General features: G+C 48.2%; 1 protein-coding gene across 3 annotated transcripts in view; it reads right to left on the bottom strand.

Moving 5' to 3' along the window:
- Positions 1-26,696, bottom strand: part of CRTC3 (CREB regulated transcription coactivator 3) — an 88,692-nt gene extending 61,996 nt beyond the window's left edge. For all 3 annotated transcript variants that reach the window (XM_040969840.1, XM_040969841.1, XM_040969842.1), the window contains exons 1-2: positions 26,406-26,696; positions 18,399-18,497 (exon numbers count right to left, since the gene is read on the bottom strand). In XM_040969840.1, the coding sequence (XP_040825774.1) occupies positions 18,399-18,497; positions 26,406-26,537 (231 nt within the window). In that variant the 5' untranslated portion in view covers positions 26,538-26,696. The remainder of the gene's footprint in view (positions 1-18,398; positions 18,498-26,405) is intronic.
- Between the last annotated feature and the right edge of the window lie 261 nt (positions 26,697-26,957).

The raw sequence follows: 26,957 nt of genomic DNA, 5'->3' as shown, positions 1-26,957 counted from the left end.
TCGATCCAGGAACCAGGAACCTCTTCCAGGTCTCCCATGTGGGTGCAGGGTCCCAAAGCTTTGGGCCATCCTCGACTGCTTTCCCAGGCCACAAGCAGGGAGCTGGATGGGAAGTGGAGCTGCCAGGATTAGAACTGGCACCCATCTGGGATCCCGGCGTGCAAAGCAAGGACTTTAGCCACTAGACCACACTGCCGGGCCCTGCAAGTTAAATTCTGAGAAAGTGGAAACTTCATCTGATTGTGGTGTTTTGAAGGCAGGCCTCCAGAGGTCCTGTGGCCACGGGATGGGTCCTCTGAAAGCAGCTCCCTGAGAGGGCTGCTTAGGAAAGCCTGAGGGGGTTCAGCTTTCCAACTTCCTGGCCTGTCATGTGACCCCTGCACAGGCTCCTTGGTCCACCACTGATCCCTGTCAGAACCAAACCAGTGGGTCAGCCTGATCTTGTACCTGAACTTCCAAAACTGTTAGCCAAATAAACCTTCTCCCTCTAAGAAGTTAGTGTTCTCAAGTATTTCATTATTAATAATGAGAAGGCAATGGGTATAAACTCCTACAACTTCACAGGAGTGAGAGAGGAAGAGAGAAAAGAAGAAGGGAACAAAGAGACAGGGAGGGAGGGAGGGAGGGAGGGATGGAGGGAGGGAAGGAATGGAGGGAAGGAAGAACAGAAGGAAGAAAGGAAGGAAGGACAGAACGAAGGGAGGAAAAGAAAACTGAGCAAAGGCTCAAACTCAACCTCACCAGCCATCAAGAAGATAAGACACAAAAAAACAACACACCCACTGCTTCATTAACTCTTTCAACAACCTGGGAGGTGGACTCACAGTCTGTGTTTGTAGCAGAGGAGATTGAAATGTAGATAGATTTAGTCACCCAAATCTGAATGTGACTGTTTCAACAGCAACCTTTCGTCCATGCTGACATGGTTTCCTGTCTCAGTGTCCGTCTGCTGGCTCAGACAGGTCCCCCAGGGCAAAGACTTTAAGACTCAAGCCTCTCTAAGGCTCAGTTTGCACATCGGTAAAATGGGAACCACAATGAGTACTGTCATATAAGATGACTGTTAGAATCCAGTAATGCACATAAAATGCTTGGAATGCTGCTGACTTGGCACCAAATCACCATCTGACACAACCACTCAACAGAAAGTGGCTGAATTCAAACCCTGGACAGGGACTTCCTAGATGTTGGCAGTGCTTTCTTAGTCTCATGGAGGAGAGAGAACAGAAATAAACAAAAATCCATAGAAGACTGGACGATGATCAGTGATAAGGAGAGAAATGAAGCAGGAAAGGTGGGAGGACGTGGTTTCAGAGAGGGGAGGCCTCACGGATGGGTGAGCCTAGACGGAGAGCTAGGGCAAATGAGGAAGTATGGAGGAAGAGCGTGCCAGGCAAAGAGGAACAGAGAAAAGGGCCAGTGTGGCTGGGGTGAGGTGAGGGGGGAAGGCTGCAGACACTGCGCCACCCCAGGTGAGAGCCCAGACAGTGGCCCCCGGCTGAGAGAAGCCATCCCACCTGCTCCCATTTCAAGGGACACACAGAAAGGGGAAGCACTCTTCCACCAGGAGCCTGAGGAGGGCCAGGATGGTGGCAGGAGAGCCCAGGGCAGTTGAATCCACTGTACATCCAGGCTGGGTGGGGAGAGAAGGGTGAAACCAAGGTGTTAGTCCCAGGGGAGTCTATTTTCTGAGTTATGCATCCAGGACACAGGCTCCTGGCGGAGCCTGGTGGTGAGCCCCCAGAGCAGGACCCCCTTCCCACCCTGGTTCCTCCCTCCCTGATCAGACAGGCCTGACAGTTGGCATTTCAGGGCAGAACTTCAGTCCCTGGGAGGGAGGCGGATTTTAAAAAAATAAGAGAAAAAACAAGGCACAGTGAACTCCAACAAGTTACCATAGGATCCTGGCACCCGGGAGCAAACAAAGGTCCAATTATCAGAGCCGAGGCACAAGGCCAACGGTGAAATGAGGCCAAGTGACAGGGTGGGAAGTGGCCTCCATCCTTCTGCCTTAGACCAGGCTGGGATCTAGAGGATTGGAAAGGCTGGCCTTGACAGGATTACAGTGGTCCTGTGCTTGGGAAGGCGGTGACAGCAGAAGCCAAAGAGCAGAAAGGCTGACTCCGCCTGCAGCTGCAGTCCTCGGCCCTCCCATCGAGATGATGCCCTTGTCGGGTCACTACGAAGAGTCCAGACAGGCAGCAGCGGAGGTCTCAGTGTGTCTGAGTGGGAAGCAGGCAGGTCTGCCATTAGAAGGGATGGGCTGCCACTTTGCCGGGCAGCTGAGAGAGAAAACAAAAAATGATGTGCAGTCCAGATGCGTGGTAACTGTAGTTACCACCATCTCTCCACAAGTAAGGGAAGACAAGGCACCCAGTGGAGAAGGAGAACCTGCTGTGGGGTTAGGGAGCTGGAGAGTGGGTGGGGCTGCTTAGAAGAGCAGGTGAGACAGACGTTACAGCAAACTTGTGATGGAGGTCTCTGGGGGTCACTTGTTCTCAGACTCCCCAGACACTGATTAAACTGTTTTCCATACACTTTTTTCCAGCTAAAGGATAAGACATTTCCACCGAGGTACAAAGAACGGATTGAAAAAGCCACTGGGGGATGACATCTCTAGCAGCTGGCTATCTGACAAGGTCCTTGAACGTATCTGCTTCCCACATGTTATCATAATGATAATTCTTTTAGTTGGAGCTAAAAATCAAATGTGATTTAGTTTCTAGAAATGACAGATATTATAAAGCAGCTAAAGAACAGTGGACATTTGCAAACCTTTGCTTTTAATAGAGATGTAACCATACACACTACTTTATTATCTCTTGCTTGAGTCCTGTTTCTCTGATAGTCACAGATTTCAATATTCACCCAGTTCTCTATACTCAGAAATACTAAGCTACCAAGTCAATACATGAGAAGCCTTGCTTAGGAAGCCGTGAGACCCCGGTGAAACACCTGCCAGGCAGCTGCGGTCACTCATCAGCTGTGTGGCTGATTTAATTCTAAGCTTCAGTAAAAATACAAACTATTTTACGTGATGAACTTTGGAGTTATTCTTGAACGCTCAACACATGCTTGGAATGTTAGATTTGAAAAGACTAAGGTTCTCTTGTAGTTCAGGTAATAAACATTCAAAACAATCAGTGTGAGATTTTTTTTTTTACATTAAATATCACTGCCAGAAAGCAATAAAACCACCTGTGGATGGCCAACACATATTTCTACTCTTTGATACGAGGCATTTGGCTTAGTGACTGAGCCACCAGTTAGAATGCCCATGTCCTGCACAGGAGTGGCTAGGTGCTAACTGTTCATGCAAACCCTGGTATACTCAAATAGTTCGATCCTACCACTCCTGTGGGAAACCTGCACTGAGTTACTCCCTTCCAGAGACTAACACTGTAGCACAATGGCTTAAGCAGCAGACTGCAATGGCTGCATCCCTCATGGACATATGGTTCATGTCATGGCTGCTCCATTTCTGATCCAGCTTCCTGGTAATGGCCTGAATTACTTCCTTCCAGTTTAGGCCTGAAACAACCCTAACTGTTGCAGGCATCTAGGAAGTAAACCCACATGATAGGGGCTGGTTTTTTATCTCTGCCTTTTTTCTTTTAAGATTTATTTTATTTTTATTGGAAAGTCAGATATACGGAGAGGAAGAGAGACAGAGAGGAAGTTTTTCTTCCATTGATTTACTTCCCAAGCAGCTACAACGGCTGGAGCTGAGCCAATCCGAAGCCAGGAGCCATGAGCTTCTTTGGGGTCTCCCACGTGGGTGCAGGGTCCCAAGGCTTTGGGCCGTCCTCAACTGCTTTCCCACACCACAAGCAGGGAGCTAGATGGGAAGTGGAGTCATTGGGATTAGAACCGTCGCCTATATGGGACCCTGGCATGTGCAAGGTGAGGACTTTAGCCACTAGGTTACTTTGCCAGGCCCTTAACTCTGCCTTTAAATTTAAAAAAGAAATTGTTCTCCTGTGAGTAATTCTACTCACAGAAATCTATGATTCATAATAGTAAGATGTTTGTTTCTATATAATTAATAATATAGAAAAAGCAGAATCAACAAAAATGTTTGCCATTTGGGGAATGGCCTTAAATGGTAAGTCATATACAATGGAATATTACGTAGTCATTACAGTTATACTTAAAAAGTATTTCAATGACATGGAGAAACAGTTAGTATATAACAACAGAAAAAAAAAAAAGAATCCAGGATATGACTATGAAGAGTGATATCAACTGTAGAAAGGCACATGAAGCAATAAAACACAATGAAAATTAAATGGTAATATCTACTTGATGAAATGTATCTTTTAAAAATTTTGACATATTTTCTAAATAGTATATCATAGACATGTATTATTTTTTATAATGAAGAACAAAGAATAAAAGCTACAAGCACACACACAATGTACTGTTTTTCCTAAATACACAAGTCTAAAAAGTGGAAGCTGAACATGAAAAAAGAACCTTAGAGTCCATGGTTTTGTCAATAGCTACTGTGTACATGCCAGATCCATCACAGTTCATTAAGCTTCTTAAACAAATGGCAATTCTCAGAATGATCATGAACCAAATAACATAGCAGGCTCTCAATATGTGTCTGTTAATGAATACATTCAGGACAGGCTACACTTGCTGTTGGTGTGACAGAGTCAACCTGAACAGTCCCAAGTGCTTTGGACAGCAAAAGAACAGCTGGAGTCTTGGGGACCAGGGCATCTGGGTCCACATTGAGAAAGCACACAAGCTGGCATGTGGAAGGGCATGACCACAAAAGGGTATGGACATGTAGGGCACAGGTGGTACCCAGCGGGAGAACAACTGCACCTGCTGGCCAGCCACTCTCAAACTTGTTTCCTGTCCCCATACAAAACACAGGCACTTCACGCTCAAGGTCCTGGGTCCCCTCAGGCCAGGTCAGTGTATGCCTAGTCGTGGGGGCTCACACCTATCTCCTCCTGGATTCTCTACTTCTCAAAATGTAAGCAAACGGTGGTGGTGAGGGGGAGCAGCCCTGCATTAGCTTCAATTATTTTTTAAAAAGGCTTATTTATTTTCATTGGAAAGGCAAGTAAGATTTATGGAGAGCAAGAGAGACAGAGAGAAAGGTCTTTTAAACAAATACATTTATTTATTTTTATTGCAAAGTCACATATATAGAGAGAGGAGGAGAGACAGAGAGAAATATCTTCCATCCGATGATTCAATCCCCAAGTGACCACAATGACCAGTGCTGTGCTGATCTGAAGCCAGGAGCCAGAAGGTTTTTCTGGGTCTCCACGTGGCTGCAAGGTCCCAAGGCTTTGGGCTGTCCTCCCCTGCTTTCCCAGGCCTCAAGCAGGAAGCTGCATGGGAAGTGGGGCTGCCAGATTAGAACTGGAACCCTTCCGGGATCCTGGCGCATTCAAAGCAATGACTTTAGCCACTAGGCCACCACGCCAGGCCCAAGAAAGATCTTTCATCTACTGGTTTACTCCCCAAATGGCCACAATGGCCAGACCTGAGCCAATCGGAAGCTAGGAGCCAGAAGCTTCTTCTGGGTCTCCCACAGAGGTACAGGGTCTCATTGACTTGGGCCATCTTCTACTACCTTTCCAGGTCATAAGCAGGGAGCTGAATGGGGAAATGGAACAGCCAGGACACAAACTGATGCCCTATATGGGTTGCTGGCACTGGCAGGTGGAGGATTAGCCAATTGAGCCATCACAGAGCCCAAAGCTCCAATTATTTTTTAAAATGTAATTCTCTATTGCTGACACTCCATTAGTAAGAACAAATTACTTGTGACACAGTTCCCCAGAGAACAAAGCAGTTAGTACGAGTTACTAATGTCTGCTACATTACAAATGCCCAATGGAAGGTTTAGCCTGCTGAAAAGTAGCGACATATGTGGCACTTAAACCCAGGCTGGGGCAGAGGTGGCAAGGAGGGCCGTGGGGGTAGCAGTTATAGTAAAGATAAGGAGAGGGATGAGCCCAGGATTCTCAGGGTATTATCTACAATGTATACCTCACAACAGAACAAAGATGCTAAAAGAACTATTTCTGCTTTAAGGTGGGGAAACTGAGGCAAGGAGCTGTGCAGTGACCTCTCGAGGTCACATAGCTGGAAAGTGACCAAGGCTGTGTCGGAATTCAGGGTCTAGCTTCTTCCCATTGAAACCACAAGGCTACCCGAAAGCTTCTTGTTTAAGGCAAAACCAATGTTGTCCGTTGGGTCCTTATGGAATTTCTTTTCCAAAAGGTCCTGGTCCTCCCCCACCCCGCCCCAGGACAAGCCTCTCAGGAATGCCCATCTCACCTGGCATCTCTGGCCCAAAAACGCTGAATTGCAGGAGCACAGCTCAATCTGCCGAAGCGTTCTTAGAGACCAGAATTTAGGGACCTCAGGCATCCCTCCACTGGTCCCTGGTCTCTGTGCGCACAGCAGGGAGGCACGCAGAAGGCAACATGGAAATGGCAAGACCCTCATTCTCTACTCAAGTTCAAGTTCTCGTGAACACGGCTGTGCTTCTTTCAGTACATGGGTAACACGTGGTCTTACCCCTTCTATGATTTCAAACAAAGACTTCACTCCAGAGATTCACAAGCTGCCCTTCCCTCCCTCCCTCCCTCTTGCGATACGTCGTCTATTCAACACATGTGGTTAGATGAAAAGGAAGGGAAAACAGTACAATTCAAATCTGTATTTGAAAATACAACAACCGTATTCTTGGTCACAGTTCCTATTTTGGGGCAGATGCACATTCCAGAATTATGAAGTCACCCACTAACTTTCTGTGCTTCTCGTCAGTTCCTTAGGCAGAAGAGAAGAACACACTGCTGGAAGACAAACATCACAGGCATGTCAGCCAGCACGGAGCAAAAAGTCACAGCCACAAAGTGCATGTTGTGTGGGAGGTATGGACAAAGTCACAACAAGGTCATCCTCTGAAAAAGAAAACAAGATGCAACGTGCAGCACCACCAATACTAGCAATCAGTGGGAAGTTTTCCTGGAAATAGTTCATGCTCAAATAATTTCTAAATGTGATCTTCCAAATCCCAAGCAGGATCCCAAGGCCACGGCCCTATCTCATTCTATCTAACAGTACTGGGATGAAGCCAGATTGTGTCAGGGCTGGCAGAGAGCAGACTGTACCAAGAGTAGGGCTGGCTAAGGTTGATGACCTTGAGAACAAAATTCCCTCTTGCTTTTAAGTTTTGAGCAGATGACTAGGCCACAAAAGCCACAGGCTATGATGAACGAACACACACAAACAGAACGCAGTCACTGGCTTGGGAAGGAATTGGTTATCTTTACACCATAGTTCCTTTAACACACCTTAGTTCCCAAAACCCTTGGTCAATGTCTCTGATTATCTCATGGATAACTATTTTATCACGGCTGTGAGAAAGCTGAGAAAATGTCCCAGATCAAAAGGGTGGCAGCGGCAGGACCCAAACCCAGGCCCCTTTAGGCAACCAGGCACTAGCTCATCCCAGGCAGAGCCCGAGGAAACAGAGGCTTCCCATGGATCAGCGGGCAGAAGCCAGAGTGAAGGTCTAGCAGAAGGAGTCGTCGAGAGATGGCCTTGAAGACAGAGATATTTGGGAAGATCTTTCGACAGCACAAGAACATACTCCAAGATTTCCAGGAGCCTCTCATCTGTGACTCAAGACAGAAGCACGTGGGAACATTTCTGCAGCTGCAAGGTCGTTCCTGGCTTCCAGCAGCCCAGCCCAGCCTCAGCGAGGGCATTCGCCGGATGCAGGAGACCGAGGCCTCTGCTTGTGTCACACAGGGAATGACCGGGCTGTGGACACGAGGCCTCTGCTTGTGTCGCACAGGGACTGAGGGGCTGTGGACACAAGGCCTCTGCTTGTGTCGCACAGGGAATGACCGGGCTGTGGACACAAGGCCTCTGCTTGTGTCACACAGGGACTGAGGGGCTGTGGACACAAGGCCTCTGCTTGTGTCGCACAGGGAATGACCGGGCTATGGACACGAGGCCTCTGCTTGTGTTGCACAGGGAATGACCGGGCTATGGACACAAGGCCTCTGCTTGTGTCACACAGGGACTGAGGGGCTGTGGACACAAGGCCTCTGCTTGTGTCGCACAGGGAATGACCGGGCTGTGGACACAAGGCCTCTGCTTGTGTCACACAGGGACTGAGGGGCTGTGGACACAAGGCCTCTGCTTGTGTCGCACAGGGAATGACCGGGCTATGGACATGAGGCCTCTGCTTGTGTCACACAGGGAATGACCGGGCTGTGGACACGAGGCCTCTGCTTGAGTCGCACAGGGACTGAGGGGCTGTGGACACAAGGCCTCTGCTTGTGTCGCACAGGGAATGACCGGGCTGTGGACACAAGGCCTCTGCTTGTGTCACACAGGGACTGAGGGGCTGTGGACACAAGGCCTCTGCTTGTGTCGCACAGGGAATGACCGGGCTATGGACACGAGGCCTCTGCTTGTGTCGCACAGGGAATGACCGGGCTATGGACACAAGGCCTCTGCTTGTGTCACACAGGGACTGAGGGGCTGTGGACACGAGGCCTCTGCTTGTGTTGCACAGGGAATGACCGGGCTGCGGACACGAGGCTGTTGGTGTCGCACAGGGACCGAGGGGCTGTGGTCTTGCTCCCTTCCGTGTTTCCTACACCTACTGCAGAGGTCACTACAGTAGCTGCTTAGGAAAGCTGGCTGAGTTTATTGGATTATCCACTAGCAAGTTAACTCCTCCCAGAGAGGGGAAGCAGTCAGTAGACCAGAAGAAAGCCAGGCCACAGTGGGCCTTATCCAGTCAGACACGGCCTTAGTGGTGCCTGCTGTCATCTGATGACCATGAGCATTGCCACCTGCATTTCCAAGTCACCGCCACTGTCTATACTGACATGCCATCCATGGAGATGCGTGTACCTCACAGCAGTTTGATGGATGCCAGAAGTCTCTGCTGGGAAATGTAATCAAAGTGCTTTTCTCATCATTCCACTAAGCACTTGAGCCAAGACACCAAAATTTGGCTGGCTGATAAGGGAGGGGAAGATGACTTTAAAGAGCCAAGCTGCTAGGGGAAGGTGAGGCCGCAACAGGCGCTGAAATCGGGAAGCAGAGTGCAGCAGCAGCAGAAGGCCCCGCAAGCAGGGCAGCCTCCAGCCACATGTGCCCATGGGGACCTTGGCGTGTGCTCTATGCAACCAAGGAACTGAAACCTTCCGTGCTTTCAATCTCTTTTTTTTTTTGAAAGATTTGTTTATTTTGCTTGAAAGATTTACAGAGAAGCAGAGGGTCAGAGAGAGAGGGCCCTTCATCTGCTGGTTCACTCTCCAAAAGGCCACATCAGCCAGAGCTTCCTGTAGGAAGCCAGGAGCCTCTTCCAAGTCTTGGTGCAGGGACCCAAGGACTTGGGCCATCCTCCACTGCTTTCTCAGGCCACAAGCAGGCAGCTGAATCAGAAGTGGAACAGCCAGGAAGGGAGCCAGTGCCTATATGGGATGCAAGTGCTGCAGAAAGATTAGCCTGCTATACCACTGTAGCAGCCCCCATATTTAACCGTAATGAATATACATTTGGATAACTACAATTGGTTAAGCACTGCTGACTTTTGCTTAGCACTTTGGTTTGCAAGAAATCTATAGCTACGTATAGATTCACATCAATCTATATTCATGTCTATATTTGAGTGATCTGCATTCACTAGATCCTTATGACATCCCGATTAAGTAGGCAACTGGCACCCCATCACTCACAGACGGGGTTCAGAGAATGCTGGGATCTGCTTAAAGAGACTGGGTAGAAGGTGGGGGCAGTCACTGACGCCAAAGCTGGCCAGACTGGCATCAAGGGAATGCACCTCTTCCTTTCAGAAAAGGGACAGATGGCCCAGGATTGTGTCCACCCCGGCTCTGCCCTACACCATCCCAGGATCAGTCTCTCTGATACTGCCTCAAGGGTCTCGCCCATGTGAGCTCAGCTCGCTGGGCTGGGGGTACACAGAGCTTGGGTCCCTGGCAACCTGCTCCTGCTCCCCTTACCTAATCTCCATTTTCCAGGCATTTCTCCTAAGTTTCCTAAGCCAAACAAGTGTTTTACAATAAACCTATATGTTAATATGTATTAGATATTACATGTATTTGTATTACATATTTGATATTTGGTATCAACACATAAGCCATGGTAAATGCAAACTGCTTTAGATAGTCTGACTGGCCATTGGTAACATGTCATAGGTTTTCTTTTTTTTAAGATGAAAGATGTTATTTTCAAATGGTTAGTTTTTAATTTAGTTACTGAATATAATCTTATCAATTAAATTCAAATTTAATTTTACCTTTTTTTAAAAAAAAAAATTTATTTTCATTGGAAAGCCAGATATACTGAGAGGTGAGACAAGAGAGGAAGATCTTCCACCCACTGACTCACTCCACAAGAGACTACAACAACCAGAGTCGAGCCAATCCAAAGTCAGGAGCCAGGAGCCTTCTCTGGTCTCCCATGCAAGTGCAGGGTCCCAAGGTTTTGAGCCGTCCTCTACTGCTTTCCCAGGCCACAAACAGGGAGCTTGAAGGGAAGTAGGGCCACCAGGATTAGAACTGGCAGCTATATGGAATCCCGGCGCATTCAAAGTGAGGACTTTAGCTGCTAGGCTACTGCACCGGAACCCATTTTCCCTTTTTTAATTGAGACTCTTCAGCCTAGTAAACAGTCAATTTATATACACACAAAATGAACAAATACTGAACACAACCGACCTGTCTAGCACTAAAGGAGCAATTAAATAAGTGATAGTAGAGCCAGCATGATAGCTTAACTATCCACCTTCAAGTGCTGGCATCCCATATGGGCCACTAGTTCATGTCCTAGTTGCTCCATTTCCCTTCCAGCTCCCTGCTATGACACCTGGGAAAGCACCAGAGGATGGCTCAAAACCTGGGGACCCTGAACCTGCACGGGAGACCCAAAAGAAGCTCCTGGCTTCAGATTGGCTCAGCTGCAGCTGTTGTAGCTACTTGGAGAGTGAACCATGGAAGGGAGATGTTTATATCTGTCTCTCCTTCTCTCTGTAAATCTGCCTTTCCAATAAAAATAAACAAATCTTTAAGCAATGGTATAACTATGTGCTACACTACTGTGTATTCACTATACAATGCTCCTAGATCACGTAAACACATGCTCATGATAACAAAAAAGGAAGCCACTAAATCACACATAAAATGATAGTGATGTTCACGATATTAAGTCATGGCAAAAGTAGCCAAAGGAAAAGACAAAATATGAAGCAAAGATACTACTATTGTCTCTAATAAGAAAGCATCAAATTCCTAAATAGAAAAAAAGTTTCAAGCATTTGTAAATATCTTAAAAGGTATTTACCATCTTAGAGTATAAATTGTATCTGGTAACTTTCCTGACTTGTTCATGTAACACTGTTATTTTTGTTTTGAATATTGATTCAGCTATCATAGTGAATTGAAAACCCACAGCTGTCTTGTTGTTACATTCTTGGTTACTATAGGCTTTTGGGTTTTTTGACATATGTTATTATGTGATAAAATAGTTTATCACATAAAGTCAAACAATTTGTGATGTCATCAGCTACATATACCAACCCTAAGGGGTCTGTGTTAAGACTAAGTAATCCATATAGTTTGACATGATGTCTAGCACATAACATGAACTCAATAAATGCTCGCTAGTAGTAGTTATATCTTGGAGTGTATATTGCTACTTGTAGTTTCTGGTTAAGTGACCTTTCGATCATTCTTCAAAAGAATTATATGAAGATATAAAAGGATATGCCACTAAGGAAAGCCACTGAAATTGAAGAAGGAGTCAAGCATTTGATTTCTAAGTTCTGATTCTCTAACCCACTTGCCATACAAACTGTATCCAGTTCTATATACTCGTATTGTGATAAAGTGGCCCTTTTGGCCCCACCTCCAGGCCTTCCTTGCCTGTGATGCAACAAGCCTTTCTCTCTCAGCCACATGACTGTTTCCTAAATTGGTTAAATTTACAAACCCTGGGTTATAAACAAGACAATGCAACTTTGCTATCAGGTAGCAATTCCGAGATGTAACAAGCATGATTAGCATGATAGGATTTTAAAAGTCATAATCAGTCCCTCTCTCAGTGACTGTCAATGCAGCCCTGGAATCAGCTAGTCCCAGCCCTCAGAGAAGAAGATGAACCCATTTCCTCCTCCCAGCCTCTGGGGTCCACGTGCTAGGCATTGCCCTGACACGTGAGGGGGCCTGCAGCCCTCCTCACCTTCTCGGAAAGGAGAACCCACCCCCTCACAGAGGATTACCAAGAGGCAGCCTGAAAAGCTGGCTAGCGTTTGCCCATCTGATAAAGTCTGTGGCATTCACTGCACAAGGCCTCACTGAGTTAGATGAAAAGAATGTGCTTTGAGATTCTCCACTAGGATAGAAAATTGGTCCCTACCCCATTACAGCACTTCTATACTTTGCAACCCGTGTCACAAAAAGGCTTAAGCGAAAGGACAGATGTGGAAACATTTTTTTACAAACTCCACATTGATCTAAAAACATAAAAGGAATACACAGGAAGAATAGATTCTTTTTGCACAGCACAGTCATTACATAGCTAGTAACAGAATACTGTGTTCCAGAAAGCCTCGGTTCTCACCACACTTACTTTCTCTCTCTCCCTCTCTCTCTCTCTCTCTCTCTCTCTCTCTCTCTCAGAGGCTACGAGGTAAGACATTTGTTAATTGGCCTGAGTCAGCTATCACACAGGGTCCCCATAGGAAGGATCTATTAAACATTCATGAAAAATGTGTATCATGAGAAAACTATGTATGGCTTTCAAACATTTGCACCAAAATACACCTACCTCTGAATTCCATTTTCCATGAATGTTTGAAGAACTCCACGTATATAAATCATTATGTTACTTGTCATAAATAAACATAGAATTTTGTCAATTAAAAACACATAAAGGAAAAACATACAATGGGGGAGGATTACTTAACTTGAATCAAAATCTGTGCCCCTACGCCATGATGATGGGTTAGAAGCCTCCATATTAGAAAGATGCTAATTCTCAACCTATCCATGGAGTCAAGTCTGTTTAAATGTCCAAAATGCTAATTCAAGTTTTATGCATAACAGAAGCAACTTTCGAAAAAAAAAAAAAAAAAAAAAGAGGGCTCTCATCACCCGATTCCAAATCTTCCAGGACAGGCTGGTTTTAGCAAAATGACAGACTAACAGACCTAAGGAACAGAAGACAGGGTCCAGAAACACATCTACATATTCATGGTCGACTGGTTTTCCACAAACGCTTCAGGGAAGTCAGTCAGTAGGGAAAGGCCGGGCTTTCCAACACATGGTTCTGGAACAATCCAAAATTCCTCTGAAAAAAGACATGGGCCTTGAACCCACACTTGGCACCATATTTTTAAAAACTTCTGTAAGTGGAAACCCTGCAACTCTAACACCTTTAGAAGAATACAGAGGAAGAATACATTGAGGAAGACATAAAAACAATGTCAGTAAGCATACAAGAAGATGCTCAACATGAGTGGGAGAATGCAAGTTAACATCCCACTGGGCTATTGTTACAACTGTACTAGGATGACAAACACTTTTTAAGCTTGAAATACCACCACCTCACACTCATTAGGATGCCTAAAAGATAAGATAACAAGGGCTGGTAAGGCTGTGGGGAAGGCAGAATTCTGGTGCCTTATTAGTGGGAACACGAGAACAGCATGGCAGAGGTCCACCCCTCAAAACCGAATGTCTGTGTGGCCCTGCAGGCATGCACCAAAACACACACCAGACCCTGCAAGTGAGACGTGAAGAGATATCTGCATCAGATTCATGGTAGCCTGATACCCAAGAGCCTATGGGAAAAAGCAGCACAAGTTCCTGGGGGAGTGGACACAAAAGTGTGGTACATAACATATATACGATCTGTCACAGACTATAACATGCACGACCCTTGGGGACACCACACTAACAGAAACGAGCCAGTCACAGAAAGATAAACGATGTGCTGTTATATTTAGGAGAGGCACCAATAGCAGACAAACTCATAGATATGGAGAATGAAACGGGGCTGCTTGCCATTGCAAGACAAGGAAATGGGGCATTTTTGTTTAATGGCTCCAGTTTGAGCTCTGCAAGGTAACAAAGTCCTGGGAATTGGCCACACAGCAATGTGAATGTACTTAATGCTACTGAACAGGGTATATAAAAAGGGTTAAGACCATAAATTTGGGGCCTGGCGCGATGGCCTAGTGGCTAAAGCCCTCGCCTTGAATGTGCCAGGATCCCATATGGGCACCAGTTCGTATCCCAGCAGTTCCAATTCCCATCCAGCTCCCTGCTTGTGGCCTGGGAAAGCAGTCAAGGACAGCCCAAAGCCTTGGCACCCTGCACCCACATGGGAGACCCGGAGAAACTTCTGGCTCCTGGCTTCGGATCGGCGCAGCACCAGCAGTCACTTGGGGAGTGAATCATCAGACGGAAGATCTTCTCTCTGTCTCTCCTCTTCTCTGTATATCTGACTTTGCAATAAAAAATAAATAAAATCCTAAAAAAAAAAAAGACCATAAGTTTGACCGTGTGTGTGTGTGTGTGTGTGTGTGTGTGTGTGTGTGTGTTTCAGCCACAAATGTTAAAACCAACAAGTCTGAAATATCAAATGCTAGGCGTTGTGGAATTCTCATGCTTAGCTGGTGGGAAATGGCACAGCCACTTTTGAAAACAGTTTGGAAGTTTCTTATTAAGTTGGAATTAAGTCAACATGTATCATATAATCCAACAATCCCACCACTAAGTATCTGCACAAAAACTGCATGCGAATGTTTGCCACATCTTGATTCATAATATTCACCAAGCGGAAACAATCCAAGCTCCCAACAAGTGATCCCGTAACACATGAACCAATTAAATACACTATACACAGGAACACAACTCAGCAATAAAGAGGAATGAACTACTGGAAATACAATGGGACAGGTTGAATTTTGTGCCCCTAGAAAGAGGTTTTCCAGTTCTCAACTCCCAGAAATTGTGAACTTCATTTGGAAAAAGAATCTTGGCAAAGGCAATCACCATGAGTTAGCTTAGAGTAAGAGAGGGAGGGTCTGGGGGGAGGCGGGCGAGTAGTGGTGAGGGTCAGTGTAGAAGCTCCGCTTCTGATCTAGCTCCCCACGAATGAGCACCTTGGGAGGCAGCACACCATGGTTCCAGGAGTTGGGCCCCTGCCACTCGTGTGGGAGATCTGCAGTAAGTTCCCTGTGTCTGGCTTCAGCTTGGCCCAGTCTGGAGCCATGGCATTCAGGGAGTGAATCAGCAAATGGGAGCTCTCTCTATCCCTTTACCTTTCAAGTAAGAGTGAAAACAAAATTTTCTTAAAAGAGAGAAGGGATGGGGTATTTGGATACAAATGCAAACAGGGAGGAAGGTCAAACCGTGAAAAGAGCAGGGGAGGTAGAACAGGGCTGGGAGCAAAGGCCTGCCAGCAGCGACAGAATAACAGAATGGGAAGAGGTGGAGGGGAACTCCTGGTTTCAGACTCCTGGGCTCAGAACCCAGAAAGCAAGTCTGTGGTGAGCCTCGGAGCATGTGGGGGTCCCCACAGCAAGGGACCTGGGACAATGCAGATGCATCTCAGATGAGATGGGCTAAGTAAGAGAAGAACTCAGAGACTACATATTTGGAAGTCCATATGCTGGACACTCCAGATGAGGGCAAAACTACACATTAGTGCTTTACAGAGGCTGCAGTAGGATGGAGACCCCCTACAAAGGGACATAAGAAAACTCTCTCGGCTGTTGGAATAGTCCTGGATCTGCATTGCAGCAGTGATTGCATGCAGCTGCATGCCTGAACAACCTAACATGTAGGCTATGCAAATTAAATCTAAAAATAAATATCTGTGCTAGTGTTGTAGTGCACCAGGTTGTGGCACTGCCTGTGACACCAGCATCCCATATGAGCACTGGTTGGAGTCCCAGCTGCTCTGCTTCTAAACCAGCTCCCCGCTGGCTGATGTGCCTGGGAAAGCAATGAAAGACCAAGAAGGCCCAGGAGCCTGGCCCCCTGCCAGCCACGTGGGAGTTGCAGATACAGTTCCAGGTTTCCTGGCTTTGGCCTGATTCAGACCCAGCTGCTGGCAGCCATTTAGGGAATGAACTAGTAGGTGAGAGAGATCCCTTTCTGCTTCTCCTTCTGTCTCTATAACTACCTTTCAAATAAAAAATAAAATCTTTTTTAAAAATGTGGCTTCTAGGATTTGTTTTTTCCCCCCTCAGTTCAGATGGCATAACCAGAGATAATGTTAGCAACGAAATAAAAAGAATGACTATACAGTATACCCCATTGAATTAAACAGGAACCATAAAAACCAAGGACAGAGGTGAGTAAAGATTGTAGAAACTGAAAATTTACTGCAGGTCAAAATAAAGTTCTTCCTCACCAAACCTTCACTTAGGACTGAGCTGCCAACTGAACGGCAAGGGGAACACCAGCAGGACCAGGCCACGTCAACAGCACACAGCCGACGGGACACAGAGGCAAACACTGCATCTGTGTTATTCCTGAATCCCAGCATGAAAATACACCACGCAGCTCTCCTGAGGTACAGGGCACATACAACCAGCCTATCATCCTCAAAATTGGCAAGATCATAGGGTCAAAAGAGACTCGGGAACTATCCCAAGTGGAAAGGGACCAACCACAGGCAATTCTTGACACCATTGAGGGACATTTGGTGACACTGGAAGGAGAGGGGCGGGAGTCAACAGCTCCCCGCTTGATGTCTATACTCTCCTTGGGTCGGCTGCCAGCAAGCTCCTTGCAATATGTGGGGGCTCCAGGGCATCAGGCCAGTCACCTACTCTCAAGGGAAAAGAAAGCTACGTGGGTCATACAACCAACTTCCCTGTGGGCCTGGGGATTGATTCAAGGTCAACAGTGAAGGCAGAGTATCCCTCATCCAAAATGCCTTGAGACCATAAGTGACCCCATAGTTGAGAGTTTTTCAGATTCTGGAAAATTTGTATAGACTTCACCAGTTGAGTAACTAGAACTGAAAGTTTAAAATTTGAAATGCCACTCTAATGGATTTCAGAGCATTTCAGGGTTTACATTTTTTTGGATTAGGGATGTTCAACCTGTGGAAAAAATAAAAAGAATCCTGGCAAAACCAAGAAATATCAATTTCTTCCATTCCCCATCATAATAGCAGGGAGGGAATCACAATAAATGTTCCTAAAGATAACAATAAAGTATTGCAAAACTGGCATCTTAAACACAGCAAACCAAGAATATGTCCTCTTCTTTTTTAATGTTTATTTTCACATACTTGAAAGTCACAGCAACCGAAAGAGAGGAGGGGTAGAGAGAAACAGACAAAGACGGAGATTTTCTATCCCCCATGTGTTATTTCTCATTTCCCCAAATGCCTCCTGTAATCCGAGCCAGGCCGGGCTGAAGCCAGAACAGAATTTCATCAGGGTTCCTTATTTGCATGGCAGGACCCCAAGCACCTGAGCTATTCTCATCTGCCTCCCAGAATGCATTTAGCAGGAAGATGGACAAGAGGCCCAACACAGGATCTGAGGCTGGAACTGGCACTGCCGTATAGGCTGTGGACATCTCCAGTGGTAGCTTACCCCACACCAACACCCACAGTGGCATCCTGTCTTCCAAAGCATGAAATCCAATGTAAAGCAAAACTGTACTGAATGTCCCACTGGCCGATATACAGACTGCTTCGTCTACAAAGGTATCTCTTACACGGGCAGTACTGTGTAAGATTTCAACGCCACTACATTACAGACAAGATTCCAGTGTAGGCGGGTACAAGTATTTTGCTACTTTACTTTTTCCTAACCTCTCCTGCAGTAATGGTTCCTATGAGCACTCTCAAAATCAAAGTCTCCAGTGTAAAGAATGGCATCATCAAGCAAGGAACCCCAGTTTCTAAGGCTGAGGAAGGAGAGAGTATTTTTAAAGCACAGGGTCACCAAGATGAACCAAGTTGCCAACAAAAGTGTGTGAAGTAGCTCATTATGTTTCTTATGTTGATCACAAACAATTTTTAAAATTATTTAATTGCTATTAAAGTGAATTCCATCTGTTTAATGTTCTTTACTAAGGCTACTAGAAAATTCTCAATGACCTCTGTGTCTTATGTTGTGTTAGTTCACAGCTGGCCTGGTAAAAGCACAACACTGTGCTGAAGGAAGCATGACACAGAATACGCATGAACTTCCTGAGCCACTGAGCTTCCCTCAGACCGGCTTATCCTGGGAGGCCTGATGCTGAGGCTGATGCTGGGGGACCAGGGGGTGGGGTGGGGGGGACACTTGCTGGCTGTTTTGTCACTCTGCATTCAGCCTTCAGTAAGCACACACGTGGCAGTACCTGGAACTCGGGTGCGTTGCTCCGCAGCTGACTCACATTGGGGAGGGATCCTCCGTGGTACTGGGTAAGGCGCAGTTGCTGAAGCTTCTGGAATTGAACCTAGAAACAGTCATTTCAAGAACATTGAGTGATGATAGCAAAGATCTCAAAGAGCATCAAAGAGTACTTTGTAGTAGCAGATTTGGCCAAGAGCCAGTCTTAGTTCTGAACTCAGCACAATAGTTCAATTGGCTAATTCTCCCCCTTGCAAGCACAGGTATCCCATACGGGTGCCAGTTCGTGTCCCAGGTGCTCCACTTCCCATACAGCTCCATGCCTGTGGCCTGGGAAAGCAGTCGAGGATGGCCCAGAGCCTTGGGACCCTGCACCCAGCATCGGAGACCTAGAAGAACTTCCTGGCTCCTGGCTTTAGATTGGCTCAGCTCTGGCTGTTGTGGCCATTTGAGAAGTGAATCAGCAGATGGAAGATCTTTGTCTCCTTCTCTCTGCGACTCTGCCTTTCCAATAAAAATAATTAAATCTTTAAAAAAAATGTATTTCAAAGAGAGATCACTGAATATGGATATAGCACCCCAGTACTATAAAGGGCACCCCGCTGTTTCCATCTGCCTTTTCCTGGGGAAGTTCTTCCTGATGGCAGCTTTCCAAAGGCAGTAAATATGACTACAGGTCTTGTAGACCCCCAAAGAGGTCCAATCTGGTCCTTATGAGTTTTGTTCCTGGATCAATAAATGAACTTCAAGGTTACACATGAGGAAAGACTCATCTCAGAGGCTCATCTTCACCTGCTCACTTCTCTCAGGCTCTGGGCCAGGTGCTGTTCTCAGATGCTTACTATGGCCATGCAGCCCCCTGGCCACGCGAGACCCTGGAGACCCTGATGCACAGACGGTCAGTGACTTGCACAAAGTCATACAGCTCACTTGTCTGTCCTGCTCTCGGCTCACATTCCTACTTTTGCTGTATTCTTTTTCCTTTGCTCCAATTCTCCTCAGAGATCTCAACAAAAAGTTCAGGCTGGTGGAACAGATGCATTGCTAAGCCTAGAAAGCTCTCTGATTTTGTTTGGTTTTTACATTTATTCCTGGGGGGGAGTGGGAGATCCCCGATACATGCAAAGGAGACACAAACATGAAATCCCACATCCTCTGCCGGGTTCAATGATTTCCAACTTTGGCTCAATCTTGATTCCTCTTCACAGCACCCAAGTGCTGTGCCACAGTACCATAGCACCCCCACTTAAACAGACTCCATCTGTTTGGAGGCCTCAACTTCCTTAGCCCTGCAGCATTGATTTCTCAAACACATCATCTTGGGACACGATTCTTCCCTGGTCACCAAACCCCACAGCTCAGAGTCCAGTGTGAGAGAAGGAGAATGTGGGGTATTTTCCCCAGCTCCAAGAGGAGTAACCAAAAGAGTCTTCACCTTCCATCAAAACATTCTGAAAGCATTTAGCAGCATTTCACACTCTGGTCTTGAAGTTCTCTCGACAAAACTGCTGGCCAGCAGCAGCCCATACACCAACTCTGTTACACGCAAACTCAGATGCTGGTCAGGAGTGTGCCAGGCACCAGCGAGGATGAGTGCAAATTGGAGATCTTGCCTTCAGGGCTTCTTCCATGCTCACCTGCAGGCTTTGTTATTTCAACTGGGAGAAGCACCAGTTACAGAGAGGGCTCCACCTCCAGGGAGGTGAAGTTGGAATGCCCTAGAACTGCTCGCCTCACCAAAGCCCCCCTTTAAGGAGCTTTCAGAGACTGCAGAGTCAGAAGGACACCAGATTTAAAATCAAAAGCCCGGCTCTGTGACTGGAACTCTCACATGGCTGGACACATTTCTCTCAGCATAAGGGATCAAGAATGAACAAACACACCAATGACAGATGAAAGAGAAAGCTGTGGACAATGTCTCCAGGTATGACCCTTACGGTGAGTATTCTCAAAGACCTCTAAAAACCTTATAATACTTCTTTTCCTTCCAAGAAATTCAGAATTATTGAACCAGAAATAGAGTTGAGCCTTCTTCCATACCTTCACATTTACAGAAGATAAAAATGAGTACCAACAAGTGAACAACCTAGGGCATAGGGCACAGACAGGCAGCCCATGGGGCACATGGGACCTCCAGACAGCTCTGGCCCACAAGATAATGATCCACTCAATGTTTCACATTTCAATTTTAGTGGATGGCATCATGATATAGTAAACCAAGCCTCTGCCTATGACATTGGCATCCTGTATGGGTGCAGGTTCATGTCCAGGCTGCTTCACTTCCAATCCAGCTCCCTGCTTATGGCCTGGGAAAGCAGCAGAAGATGACCCAAGGCTTTGGGACCCTGTCCCTGCATGGAAAACCCCGGAAGAAGCTTCTGACTCCCTGGCTTTGGATTGGCCAAAAATGTTCCGGCTGTTACGGCCATTTGCAGATGAAGGTTTCTGTCTGCCTCACCTTCTCTCTGTAACTCTGTCTCCCAAATAAAAATTAACCTTCTTTTAACAAAGATAAATTTCAATTTTAAGAAGTAGGAGATGATGGTTGCGCATTTGTCTTAGTAGTTAAGATGCTCATGTCCTTTCTCGAAGAATCTGGATTTGATACCTGCCTCCGGCTTCTTGCTAATGCAGATACTGGAAGGCAGCAAGGATGGTGCAAGTAACCAGGTACCAATTACCCATGTGGGCTCCCAGCTTAGGCCAGATGAGCAGTCCCTTCCCCCTTCATATCTTTTTTTCTTTCTTCCTGTCCTCTGCCTCAGAAGCTTAAGAGAGAGAGGAAAGCTTTACATAAAAACCTAGGATTCCAGCTTCTCTTGATTGAACATACTGAATGCCTGCTCTCCTACAGCCATACTGAGTGGGGCAGAGAAGCGGTTGACTCTTCAACAAGCCTTCAGTTCTCTCACCTGCCCAAGTCAGCTGCCATTTATCATCTAATCCCAGCCCCTCCACTCACAGGTCTCACCCTGAAGCTTCAGCCAGCTATCACACACCTTAGTGGAATTTCTTCAATGCCACTATGAAATGATACCCATGACTCACTAATTCCTCTTGGAAAGGCTCACACAATAGTGAACACAAATCCAGTCAAAATTCTAGCAGGTGTTATACCATAAATTAACAAGATGATTCCAAATTATGTGAGTGTGCAAAACATCTGGAGTAGCCAGAGCAAGTTACACACACACACAGCACTAAATTTGTGGACTTGCTACTTGACTTTAAGACTTTCATGAAGCTAGGGTAATTTGGGCACGGTGCTGCTGCCGAAAACAGCAGTGTGTAGATTAATGGATGCACACATACACAGCCGACCGATTTTCAACAATAATGCCATAGCAACTCAAGAGGGAAAGAAAAGTCTTTTCAACAAACGCTGCTGATACAATGGGATTTCTTAATGGAAAAAAAGTTGGGCTAGCATGCAGACATTTGGCTTGACAGCCCGATTCAAACTCCAACTCCAACTTCCAGCAAATCACCATGCCTGTCGGAGCCCCAGCCTGCACTCTGTTACGTGAAGGAGCTTCTACATATCCAGCCAGTGGGGTCACCAGCCACTGGGCTCATTCTGAGGACCACATTAGATAACACCTGTAAAGGGACAGCGTCAATCTAGTCTTTCTAGAAGTCTCTCTCTCTCTCTGCTTCTCTCAGGGGCCCTGTTCTGTAACATATCTACTCTGCATCTATTTTTAAATAAAAATAATGGATGTTTTCCAAGCCCATTTGGTTCAAGCCAAATGAACCTCCAGGCTAACAATCCTGTGGCTTCTCAACATGGGTTGTCCATCACGGCCAAACTTCTGGAACAGCTTCCGGCCCTGCCTCCTTTTCCTCCTATGCACCCTCAAAGCCCCAAACCTTCCCTCTCCCCAGCACCCCATGAAGACAGTGTTGTGTTTACCAAGGTTACCAAGAACCCCCAGAGGACCAGAACAAAGAACACAGCCTTCTCATGTCTGGCCAGGCAGCAGCACTGAGCTCGGTGGGTTCACATTCCTTCCTCCTCATATCCCGCCGGCTTTTCCCCAGCCTCCCTGCTTGTCAGTTGGTCTTCTTCACCAGCACCCCCCTTCTCCCCTCCCCTGGGAATAGCAGAACTTCTTGGGTTTCTCCCAGGCCCTCTTTCACCTTTTGCTTTCTGGGAGGGACCATGAACGCAAATGCCAACTGTTGTGGAATAGGGAAGACAAGTAAGCGAAATCGGCCTTGCCTCCGGGTGAGGAACCCTGCGGACTGTGGAGACCTGAAGGCCAGTTACATGCCCAGCAGGGTAAGAGCTGCCAGGCGACCTGGTTCTTCAGGAGAACTCACAGTCCAGGTTGTGATGGAGTAGTCTTCCTCCCCATGGAGGGCCCTACGTCTTTTTTTTTTTTTTTTAATTCCAGGCCAAACACCAAAACACACATCTGAGGGCCAAATACAGAACACAGATCACCAATCTGCAATATCTGTTCCATAACTTCCCAAGGCCCCCTCGAATCTACTTCTGTGGTTTATACATAAAACACCCCCACACTGATACTGTTGACACAGCCTTTCCTCCTGAGCTCCAAGGACTGCCTGCAGCATCTCCTCAATCCGCATGCCTTACAGGCACCTGAAACCTGACATCCCCGCAGCCAAGCCCCCACTCCTGCCAGGGTCTCACTCCAGCAGGCCCCTGATGCCCCCTTTTCTGATACCCTACACCTGCCAAGTATCAGCCTGTTCACACCAAGGCCTCTTGGTTGCTACTTCCCTAGTTAACACCCCATACCCTACACTCTCCCTGAGAGTCTCCACCCTGTTTCTCAGTTAGAGGGATCTTCTCAAAACGCAAATATCACACACACCCTCCCCCAGTCCAGCCCCTTCAATGACTTTCCATTGTCCCTCCAACCAAGTCCCAAATCCTGCCTCTGAGCCTTATCCTGGTGAGCTCGGCTGGCTCCCGTATTCCCCACCCCGGCTGACCTCTGTTCTCAGTGCCCTCCCCCACACAGATGCCCTCTTAGGTCTCTTCCACTCCCACCAAAACCCTCAGGCTACCAGAGGAGGCTAAACATGCCCAGAACTCTGTTGTTGGGACATTCACCAAAAACATGTCCTCACTCGTTATACCAACATCTTCTCCATTAAACCCTAAAGCCTTTTGGGAGACTGGGCTTTGCTTGGTCACTACTCTATGCCCAAGTGTCCATCCTAACATACTGGACACTGAGTAAGTATTTACCACATTCACAAAATCTTTAAAGAGCACCTTCACCCTCCGCTACCCACAAGTTCCCATCTGCTGCCTACATGACAAGCCTTCGAGCGTGGTCCAAGAGCTAAACACACACACATCCCCGCATTCACTTTTTTCTTTCTCTTGTCCGTCTCAGGCACTGTGACCCGACACAACCTCCCAGCACCGGCTTCTCTATGCTTTCCCACTGCCTCAGGAATCTCTGAAAGCCAGAGTGAAAAATTCTCCATAATCTAGTCCCATTCTAATTACCAGGCAGAAGGAATTTCACTCACAGCGCTAAAGGGCTCTGTGGTCACAGGGAGAACAGGCAGCCTAGACCAATGACCCACATCTATGCCATCAGTCAGCATGCCTGAGGGGCCTGCTAGGCCATCAGTGCTGGGCCACTCAGCTACCTCCGAGAGGTAAATGGGATCTTCTGCCAGCATCTTCCAGCCACCCACGCCTGTATGCCTGGAGGGAGCTTTTCCTACAAGAAGTGTTTGAATTTTATGCTTTACGTTCCAAAAGATCTCTTCGAATGCTTAAACAAGCAAACATTAGTGAGCAAAATACAACGTCATCATTTCATACGTGTTTATGAGCACAGTGGAGCCCAACAGTATCAATGTTCCTGCAATTGACCTGGGAGAAAAAAAAGTGGGTGGAAGGAACATGCAAATGTCCTCCCTGCACTAAGCAAGCAGCATGAGGACCTGAATATTCTGTAGTAATCAGAGTAAAGTAAGCAACTGCATCATTTTATGGCTGCTGTGGAGGAACTGCACTAAGCTCGGAGAAACTGAGCTCTGGCACACGGTACCAGTTACACTGGACCTCCATTCACTTCAACAGCATTTGCCCGGTTCAAATGCACACATTCGGTTGTATTCCCTGTATCTGTAACTTTGGGCTTAGCCTCCACACGTCTTTCGGTTTACACGGGTCAAGCACTTGGAACCTTTACCCTATGTGAACCTTTCTGCCCTTTTGCATGGGGCTAGCTCCATGATTCAATAGTCTAATCCTCCACTTGCAAGTGCTGGCATTCCATATGGATGCAGGTTACTGTCCCAGCTGCTCCACTTCCCATTCCATTCCCTGGGAATAGATGGCCTGGGAAAACAGTAGAGAATGGCCCAAACCTTGGGCTCCTTGCTTCAGATTGATCCAGCTCTGGCCACTGCAACCATTTGGGGAGTGAACCAGCAAACTGAAGATCTTTTTCTGTTTCGCGTTCTCTCTGTAACTCTGCCTTTCCAATCAAATAAATCTTTAAAATAAATCTTTGAGAGAGTTTGCACTTTACTCACACCCTCACCTGGCAGAGCTTATTTTATAAGGGATTCATGAATTAGGCGAGACCAGATCAACTCAAGATAGACCCTATACAGCTCATACAAATGTGTGTAAACAACGATTGCATCTAAACAATACCCAGCAGCTCAGGCCCCCAATATTAGTTGGCCATTTCGCCAATCAGTTCCTTGGCCTTAATCAAGGTCATGAAAGCCAATGTGGATGGCAGCAGGTGATGAATGAGTGAAGCTGGTGAGGGCAAAAAACATTTTCTTGAAATCTTCAGTTATTTTTATCTCTGCGTATTCCCCCCTCCCCTTCCCCCCTCGTGTGACGGAGCCATAAACCTTTTACTGCCCCCTCTACTTTCTCAATGCCACCAGCTTGAATCAGTACATAGAGAATGACTGCCCTAGCCTCAGGGTGGGGGACAGAAACAAGCTCTGCTCAGGAAACTTAACGCTCTCGCCAACGGGCCAACGGGAATTTAGGATGAGCATGCCACCGGGTCTCAGACTCTTAAGATAAACAAGCAAATGTGTAAAGTTGGAGGTTCCGTCAATGTCTCCCAATTAAGAAATTCTACTTGCAACAGATTCGAGAAAGTTTTCCTAAGTCTGCAATGGCCAAGCCACAACGTGTCTGCCGCTCGGCGGCGGAGGGGACCTCAGCTCTTAGCTCCCTGTCTGTCTCCCGGCCGGTGGAGCCTCCTCCACCCTCCCACGCTCCTCCATGGTCCTTCAAGGTCAGCCTTCGGGGGTGTCTCAAGGCCTGCCCAGCCCGCGCCGACCCTCGCAACGCGGCAGCCCCGGCGGCCACTGCCACGGGCGCTCCATCCTCCAATCGCCTTGCTCAGCAGTTGGCCCGACCTCGCCAGGTGCCAGTCCCCTGCTGGCGCCCTCGGTCGCCAGCGACCCTGCAGCACCTTGTCAGTTCCCAACAAGACACGTCGGGAGTTGAGCCAGCCAAGTCAACTGGACCCGAGACAGCACCTCCAAGCAGGGCAGGGAGGAAAGTCTGGCCCTCAACATGCAATCGCCTCGTGCCACCGAGCTCCTCCACAGACGCCAAGCCACGCCGGGGCCAAGCTCTCCGTTGCAGCGCCCGCGGCCTTCCGTGCAGCCCCGAAGGGCTCGCCGGGGGCGGGTGTCCCGAGCCACGAGAAGCAGCACTGCCTGGGCTCGCCGAGCGGCTCCGTCTGGCCTCCCCGCTGTGGGTGCTCACGGTAAGGCCACCTCGCACACCCGGGGGCGGAGACCCTCCCATCTCTACCAGGTGGGCAAACGGTCAGCGGGTGTGGGAAGACAGTGGGGAGCGTCGAGGCCGCGGCCGCTGCGGCCCCGCTCCCGGGCTCTGGTCCCCGGGGCGCCGCCCTGGCCCGGCCCCGCCATCGCTGGGGCCCGGCGACCTCTCTCATCCGCCGCCGCTATCGCGGGTCCTGCCCGCCACTCGGCCACCCCCAACCCCGGCCCCGGCCCCGGCCCGCGTCCTCACCCGCGACAGGGTGAGGTCGGTCATGAGCTGCTCGAAGGCCCGCGTCTCCTCGGCCTGCCGCTGCGTGTGTAGCGCGATCTTCTCACTGAACTTCCGCGGGTTGGCGCTGCCGGAGCCTGGCGAGGCGGCCATGGCGCAGGCCCGGCGCTGGCAGCACCGGGGAGACGGCAGGCGTGGGGGGCCTGCGTCTCGGCCCAGCCGTCGGTCCTCAGGCCGCCCAGGCCGCCGCCCGAAGCCCCGTCGTCCGGCGCGACCCGGCAGAGGAGCCGCGGCGGCCCCAGCGGCAGCGAGCGGCCGGGAGCGCGCCGAGGTCCGCCCCCGCGCCCGGCCCCGCCCCGGTCTCGGCACGGCCCGCCCGGCCGGCCCGCGGGGGAGGCTCTGAGGGCCGGAGGCTCCCCGGAACCGGCCCGGGGCCAGAGCCCGGGCGTCGGGGTCCGGAGGAAGACGGTCGGCTGAGCGGGAGGGCCCGGCGGCCGGACGAGGAGCTGGTTTGTCGCCCGGTCTGAGGGACGCGGCCGCGGCCTCAGCGCGACCCTGGCTCGGCTCGCGCCC

This window comes from Ochotona curzoniae, unplaced genomic scaffold, assembly GCF_017591425.1.
Source record: "Ochotona curzoniae isolate NIBS_2020 unplaced genomic scaffold, NIBS_Ocur_1.0 scaffold_4701, whole genome shotgun sequence".
NCBI lineage: Eukaryota > Metazoa > Chordata > Mammalia > Lagomorpha > Ochotonidae > Ochotona > Ochotona curzoniae.
Note: the sequence above shows the minus strand (reverse complement) of the source record. Positions and strands in the feature narration are given on the sequence as shown.